This window comes from Protobothrops mucrosquamatus, unplaced genomic scaffold (genome assembly GCF_001527695.2).
Source record: "Protobothrops mucrosquamatus isolate PMUCROS unplaced genomic scaffold, P.Mucros_1.0 scaffold_172, whole genome shotgun sequence".
NCBI classification, from domain to species: domain Eukaryota; kingdom Metazoa; phylum Chordata; class Lepidosauria; order Squamata; family Viperidae; genus Protobothrops; species Protobothrops mucrosquamatus.
The window spans coordinates 589,019-597,579 of NW_015386248.1; the positions used below are offsets into that span (position 1 = coordinate 589,019).

The 8,561-nt window shown below is 37.7% G+C and overlaps 1 protein-coding gene across 1 annotated transcript in view; it reads right to left on the bottom strand.

Moving 5' to 3' along the window:
* LOC107293157 (V-type proton ATPase subunit S1-like) overlaps positions 1 to 6,187 on the bottom strand; it is a 55,247-nt gene extending 49,060 nt beyond the window's left edge. The window contains exon 1 of the mRNA XM_015822300.1: positions 6,121 to 6,187. Within this exon, the coding sequence (XP_015677786.1) occupies positions 6,121 to 6,143 (23 nt within the window). The 5' untranslated portion in view covers positions 6,144 to 6,187. The remainder of the gene's footprint in view (positions 1 to 6,120) is intronic.
* Positions 6,188 to 8,561: the final 2,374 nt, after the last annotated feature.

An 8,561-nucleotide genomic window follows, 5' to 3' on the forward strand; every position in this document is an offset into this window, starting at 1 on the left:
AGCTGCAATATGTGCTGCAATGGAGAGACCAGAAGTGGAGCAGCTGGGGCAAGAGAAGGAGGAGTGGGGAGAAGAAAGAGGAAAAGTGGCTGAGTGAGAAGAGGTGCTGAAAACAGCAGAGTCCTGTGCCTGCCTGCCACATGCTCGCCCCGCATTAGCCATGTTGTGCATGGCTGACACGGGGGGGTTGCAGTGGCAGGGTTTGGGGGATGGCAAATCCCCATTTGTGACATGTCCGTCGACCAATCATCATGCCGCCTCTCAGGAGGGCATTAAAAAAAAGCAGAATCCGTGTGTTTGCCTGCTTCGCACTTGCCCCACATCGTCCATGCTCTCCATGGCATGCTGCAGCTGACCCAAGGCGGCTGGCCAGGGGTTGAAGCACCACTGAAAACAGCAGAGTGTGTGCATGCGCCTGCTACACACCCATCAGCCGTGCTCTCCACACCTCAAATCAGCTGCAGCATGCTGTGAAGAGCATGGCAGATGCGGGGCGAGTGCGAGGCAGGTGCGCACACAAACTCCACTTTTTTCAAGTGCAATTTTAACAACCGGTTTGTCGAACTCAAGAGAAAGTAGGTAATGGTTCTATAGAACAGGTGCAAACCAGCTGAATCCCACCTCTGGAGCTATATCTGTCACTGGCTCCTGCCTTATGGAACATCCTTCTCCCCACCCCCTCGTGAGGCTGGCTATATTCCTGCTGATTTTCCTGAAGACCTTCAAAACCTGGTTAGGCCATCAGCCCTGGAGGCCCCAAGGGGCCAGCAAGATACTGAAGCAACTCCATTGTTGTTAACATCTGCTATTTTTTTTAGCTTTTGTAATTTTTAAAGTTGTTTTTAATTTTTTAATAATCATTGTTTTTATAAACTGTTATTAACAGTTATTAACTGTTTTAATAGTTCTGTTGTACACCACCCAGAGTCACTTTTACGTGAGATGGATGGCCATATAATCTTAATATATACAGTAAATCAATAATTGTTCTTCTGTAATAAAGTGGTGAGTAAAATGCAATTCTGTGTTCTCTCCTGAATACCATCCAGAAATCAACCTGTGACCTCCCATCACCTTTGATAATCCACTATGCTTAACAGGAATGTGGGGGAGAGTAGATTTTCAAAAGTGAGATCATACATGCTAATTCAGAAATATGTTGTATAATGTTAAAACCTGAGACAAAGAGCAGCTTTTGTATTTACAGTCTTTTGTCCTTTTGGTATCTTGTTTATCCTCCCTGTATGCGTTGTTCTTTTTAAAAAAAAATTAAAAGGATGCTATTTTCCAACATAGTTAATTTAAAGATTGGTAGCATTTGGCTAGACTAGAGCACTAGAAAACAACTAGTTTCCTGCTCCAGTTTTAAATGATGAGAACATTCTGCAATGATTAACTAATGAGCTGACTAAACAATTCCCCTCCAATGTTTATACCGTAAATACTAGCAGTATTTTACAGCAAGGCAAAGAAATGGCTGAAATTCTTCATTCTCTTTCCTCTGAGTTTCCGATCAGCAGTTTGATCCCTTGCTGTGCCCTTCATAAAACATTTATCACTCTCCTTTGGCTTCTTGCCTATTGCAGACAATTTTTTAAAAAGCCTTCATTTGCCCTATTGTCGATCCGTTTCTCCAACTGCCTCCACACAAACAATCCAAAGCCAGAAAAAACAATAAGAACACTGGCTAGTCTGTGATGCTAATTCACAAGTATGTTGTAAAATGTTAAAACCTGAGACAAAGATCAGAGTTTTCTATTTATAGTTTATCCTCCCTGTAAGTTTTTTTTAAAAAAAAAAATTAAGAGATGACATTTTTCCACTTAGAATAATTTGGTAGCATTTGGCTTCACAATTAAATCTTTAATAAGAGATGTATTCCAGTGAATCATATTGTATGACTGAATCATACTTTAAAAAATACTTACATTTCTATATGTTAATACAGTATATATTGCTACGTATGTATTATATGCCATATGCTAAATAAATAATAAATTTCTGTATGAGGATAAAAAAAAATATGTAGATTAGTGTTTCTCAACTGGTAACACTATAGGAAATTAGAAGTGTGAACTTCAACTCCCAGAATTCCCTAGCCAGCATGATGACTGGAATTCTGGGAGTTGAAGTCCATACAGCTTCTAGTTGCCAAGGTTGAGAAACAGTGATGAAGATAAACAAAATACTGAAACTGAATCTAGTGAGCTAGAGTTTTGTAGAGTCTCCTCAGTTTAGAAAGAAAATAGAAGGAATAAATCCAGGAGTTTCTGATTCATATAGATCAGCGGTTCCCAACCTTTTCTATACCCCGCACCCCTAGAAAGCTTCTGATATATTCTTGCACCCCTTACAAAAGTTCAAAATAACGACAACGAATTGTGCATATACACTATAATTTTGAAACTTCTAAACCCAAGTTTTCGCACCTCCTGGAATATCGTCTCACACCCCCGGTTGGGAATACCTGATATAGATGAACTAGCATGTTGCCTAGAGTGCAGGCTTCTGCATTGAAGATTAAAAAAAAAAATCAGTTTGGCAGCTGTAATCAGCTGATTGAAGCCCTGCATCATTTAAAGTGTGGCATGCATGGCACATATTTTAAAAGGGCAGGTTTGTGATCATGCAATCACAGTTGCCATACTTACTAACATACTAACTTTTTTCCTCTCTATGGACAATTCCATTGGAATAACAATTTTTTTACTAATGGAATTTGGCTCACCTAGAATAGCAATTCAATATCAATATCAATCTCCTCACCTGATACATTCAGATACATTCTGTGTGGGCTTCAGATCCCTTCTCTCTGGGGGTCCCTGACCTCTGGATCAACTATACTTCAGAGATACAGATGGCACTCTCTATCCTTGAGTTCCAGGAAGCCTTTAAGACTTTCTGGAAGGTGGCTCCAATTCCAGGCCAGGGGCTAATATGACTGTGATTTACTTATTTCTTCATTTTTTTTATCCCATAGTTATTACTTTTTTAAATAATTCAAGGCAGAAAACATATCTAATACTCTTTCCTCCTTTAGTTTACCCCACAAAGACATCCCTTTGAAGTAGGTTGGGCTGAGAGAGAGTGATTGGCCCATTGTCACCCAGCCACCGTCTCTTTAACCTTAGTCTTAACCACTACATCAAACCAACTTTTTTTTTATTTTATTGTTTGGACCCCTTTTTATTTTTGTTCCATTTGCTGCTCTAGTCATTTAATCCTTGGATTTTTACTGTTCTTTTTTAAGACACCCAAAACCATAATAAATCTAATGCATTCAATTAAATTAAATTCTTCTGGCTCATCTCATTCTTCCTTGTGTTAATTTCCAAGTGAATTCTATTCCATTTCTGCACAAATTTGTAATATTTTTTTTATAAATTCATAGAACATTTTTGAGTTTACATACCTAGTTTAGACATATATGTTTGAATGGGTAAGATCTCACAATATGCATTCAAGTAGAATAGAATAGATCTGGAAGGGACCTTGGAGGTATTCTAGTCCAGCTCAAGTAGAAGAACCTATACCATTTCAGACAAGTGACTATCCAGTCTCTTCTTAAAAACCTTCAGTGATGGAGTGACCACGATTTCTGAAGGCAAGCTGTTCCACTGGTTACTGTTAGGAAGTTTCTCCTTAATTCCAAGTTGCTTCTCTCTTTGGTCAGTTTCCAACCATTTGGTCAGTTTCCTGTCTTGCCCTCTGGTGCTTTGGAGAATAATTTGACACCCTTTTCGTTGTGACAGCCCCTCAAATACTGGAATACTGATAACATGTCACTCCTGTTTCTTCTTTTCTTTAGACTAGCCAAACCCAAGTCCTGTAGCCGTTCTTCATATGTTTTAGTCTCCAGGCCTTTGATCGTTTTAGTTGCTCTTCTCTGAAATTTTTCCAATGTCTCAACATCTTTTTTGTAGTATGGTGACCAAAATTGGTTCCAGTATTCCATTCTTTAATATTCTTTTTGATCATACAGTACTACATGCTTCCAGGCATCTATCATTCTATCCTAAAATATGCATCTCAACATACTTTTGGCAGAACTTCTCTTTTTTTAGCTGAAAGCTGCACAGTAAAATGCAAAGTCTGAAATCCTAAAAATAATTGATAGATCAACATTAAATCCCATTAAATCTAAGTTCTACTTGATAGCCTAATAGTCCCAAATGGGGAGCCAGTCTCCAGTCTGTTGAGCCAACATTTGATGAGTTTCATTTGGCTTTAAAAAACATGTGCTATAGAAACTTGTGTTATGGGCAGCTGACAATCTTGCCTTACACAATTGCACTGGGGTAGAAAGTACCATGAACCCTATCATATTTTATTGAGTAGTTCTCAACAAAGCTAAATGCAGAAGATACTTTACAGGTACCTGTTTCTTCCTCCCTATTCAATCTATCCATTTCATGTGTTTTTCAAAAGCCTACTAGTATTAGCTGTTGGGTTTTCAACATTCCAGCTGTTAGGTTATAAATAGGTATCTGATATTCCAAATATAAACTGGTTTGAAGATGGAATGTACCTGATTAGTTGAGGAAAAACAGCACAGAGCAAATTTCTGGCCTGCTTTAGAACTTGAACGACCTATGTAATTTGTGATTTATACTCAAGGTCACTCTGTATGGCAAAAGTTATTGTTCCACTTGTTTATGTTGATGTCCAGGTTAGCAGTTGTCATATAAGAACAGAAGACAGACAAGAGTTGAAATAATTCCTACTATAAAGTATTTAATAATGATGTCTTTTGGAAAAGATTTTAATTGCAGACTTTATTTATAATGGGGAAAATGCATTATAAATAAAACATATTAATTTCCTACTCTTACTCTGCAATAAAAATAATTTTAGGACTGAGTTTACAGAACAGCACATCAGGATTTGCTAAGAGGTATAGTTGAGTATAGTTTAATCACTGAGCCTTTGGGAAGTGATGGCTCAGCAATTAAAGATACTAATCTTATGAGCTGGATGGCTGGCAGCCCAGGTTTGAGATCAAAGCTCCGCACAATGGGGTGAGTTCCCATTACTTGCCCCAACTCCTGCCCACCTAGCAGTTTGAAAATATGCAAATGCAAGTAGATTAATAAGTACCACTTTGGTGGGAAGATAACAGTATTCCATGCTATATGGAACAGTATTACATTTGACGTATAGCCATGCTATATTCCAAGGATATTACCATGGAAAATATCCTTGGACAACACTGGCTCTCTTGGCCAAGAAACAGAGATGAGCACCGTGCCTTAGAGTCAGGGAAACTTTTAGGTTTATAGTTGAGAAAGTCCACTAAACTAACAGTGCAAAGATTTCCATTATGTTCTGAGCATCAGGAAGAACAAGTTTAAAAGAATACCTAATTGCTATGTCTTCCAGTTCCAGATAACCCTCACATACACTGTCACTGCCACTACTAGTGCCAGTAGATAAAACACTGAACAAGGATATTTAGAATGAAAACTTGCAAAGACTATTAAATACAATTGTCTCAGCTGGATGCTAAATAGGAACATGATAGCAGTGTTCCAATATCTCAGGGGCTGCCACAAAGAAGAGGGAGTCAGGCTATTCTCCAAAGCGCCTGAAGGCAGGACAAGAAGCAACGGGTGGAAACTAACCAAAGAGAGAAGCAACCTAGAACTAAGGAGAAACTTCCTGACAGTTAGAACAATTAACCAGTGGAACAACCTGCCTCCAGAAGCGGTGAATGCGCCAACACTGGAAGTTTTTAAGAAGAAACTGGACAGCCAATTGTCCGAAATGGTATAGGGTTTCCTGCCTGAGCAGGAGGTTGGACTAGATGACCTCCGAGGTCCCTTCCAACTTTATCATTATTATTATTATTAAATGGATCCCTCAGATCAAGAAATGTCAATCTGTTAAGACTTGAGAATCACTCATCACTCAGATTTCTAAAACTAGTGGACTACAAAGCAGATGCTGTGTCCAGATGGACAAGCTTCATACCAAATATATTCTTGTAAGTATACGATCTCTAAAGTGCTTAGGTTTGTCTTCGAGATGACAGGTAAGGAGTAAAAATGAACTTGAAAGGCTGGCTGCACAAAATATATCTCTAAAAATAGCTGGATCTTTAAAAAATAGAGAATTTCTTACCTATCTGTTGACCACAGCAGCATAGGAACATGATCCAAGGATAGGGTCTCTTTGCACAGAAAAAGAAATACATAGAGTAGCTGTCCCCATGAAACAGCACTGCATCTTGCCATGATCTCTTCAGTGTTTGTGTGGTAAAGAAACCAAAGTTGATTCAAAAGGAAAATAAATGATGGGAACTGGTTATTCTGGTATCTGTTATGAAGCTTCTGGCTTTGGCCAGTTTTTATTTATGATAGCTGGAGTAGGTCTGTTTTATGACAACAGAAAAAAGAATCTATACCTAAACACAGTGCAAACTTTGACATAGCTTTGAAAATAAGACTCTCTCTATTAGCAGCTCTAGTTTAGGACCAGATAAATAGTGTTCACCTAGCAAGATAATTATCTGATGCCCATATACTACAAGATGTCCTCCTTTTTGTTCTTGTGGTGCAATTATATCAGTATATATTACAGTGCAGTTGCTGTTCCTGGAGATACCCAGCAATGAATGGAACCAGTATATACTGTGTTTATATGCAATTTGTATATCATTACACCATATTATAATAACAGAAGAAATGGAGCATTGGATATATAACTGTTAGAGCAACAGTGGTGGTAGTGATGGTAGTATCAGATTATGGTGCCAGATTAGGTTATTCTTTAAAAAGTCCAATAATTGTGCCTATAGTGCCACAAATGAGTAATAATTTGATTTTAAGAAGAAAGAAGGAGATTCACAGCATCATAGATGTTCAGTAGAACATAGCTTTTAAAATTTCAAACATGTTGCCGCATTTTCCTGTATAAAAATCTACTTACCATTTAATTCGTAAGGAAAAATACTGAATTTCCTATCCTTTTTAGAAATGAATCTTTAGGTAGTTCCAACCTTTTTGGGCAAAAGAATTTTATATCTAGACTTTCCCTTCTACTATGTTCCCAAATATTATCAAAACCCTGCTTGGAAGCATTGAAAGAGTGTTGTAGTAGCCGTAACTCCATTCACAGGCCCGGTCTTCAGTCTGAGTCAAAACTTCTGAGAAAGGAACCCAAACCAAAAAAGGAGAAATTGAAAAAGAGGTTCCAGAAAGTAATATAAGGAGAGTTATACTCCATATATTAATATTTCCATATGGAAAAATATAGGGAAGCAAAACTGTCTGAGGAATTCTGGAATGAAGAGAACAACATGGAACTAAAAGTGTTAGGGCAAAGCAGTGGCATAAATGTTGATATAGTTGAGAGAAGGATTAGTGGATTCTTAATTGTTTCTTTGTTAATTTCCCATAAATTAATTGCTTAAATAATCTTTCCCAATTATGATGTTCTCTATTCATGTTAATTTTTGGCTATCATAATCCCCAGCTATGGGGATTTTTATTTAAAAGGATGATTTACAGCCAATGTAGCATAATAAAAATAAGCAAAAATGCTTCTGGCAACTTCGCAACTGATGAGCATTGTGTTCACAGGAGCATCATGGGGAACAGAAGGGGTTAAAATGGTAGCACATATAAAAGGTTATGGAGCTTAAACCATGGAGTTGTGGCTATCATCTTAACTTTTTCACACACTCCATTGATGCTCCCTGTTTATCAAATACACAAAACATTTTCCAGAAATATACACCTGTTTTTATGTGTGCAGATATGCTATGGAGATAAAATCAAAGAAATATAATGCAGAAAATTTGATAGTAAATGCTGCATTAACATCTACAAAACCTGATGGGTTAGATAAGACAGACCTAGTGCCATATAACATCTCTAGGCTTCTAAAAAAAACCCCTACTATCCCAATAAAATCTGTCCTCATAGTTCTTCTATTCCACTTCATATGTATTCTCTATCCCAACCAAAATCAATTAATTTTTTAAAAATTACATTTGTCTTATTTTTACTGTTATTGAATTACTTCTGAATTCTTCTCTTTGGTTCTCCTCCATACATTTCCCATATATGATTAAACATTTATTGTGTTTGTAGAGTTGCAACTATAGAGCTTCTATAGAAATGGAGGAGAAAAATGGAATCAAACAGACTTGCTAGATGCCTGTCCAAATCTGTGGTCTTATGAATCAAAGCCCTCTAGGTCCCTACCTCCTGCAGAGTTATTCTGTGTGAATGTGACATCTACTTCTGTTTTGATGTTTAAAAAAGAGAGGGACAGGATCTATGTATGGATCAACATAGGGGTGGTTGGTTCAGAGCAGTGTGGTGGCCTAGAGATGAAGACACTCATCTCACACTCACACATCTCACACTTGGGAAGTTGAGAGTTCAATACTAGGCAGAGATAGATGTTTCTCTATCAAGGCACAAAGAGAAAATATATGTTGTGAACTCGTGTTGGCGTCAGGAAGGGCATCTAGCTAGTAAACGCTCAGCTTCATTCAGTCGCCCAGATTACATCCCAATAAAAGGGAGTACAGGGTGGAGGGGGAAAAAAGAACA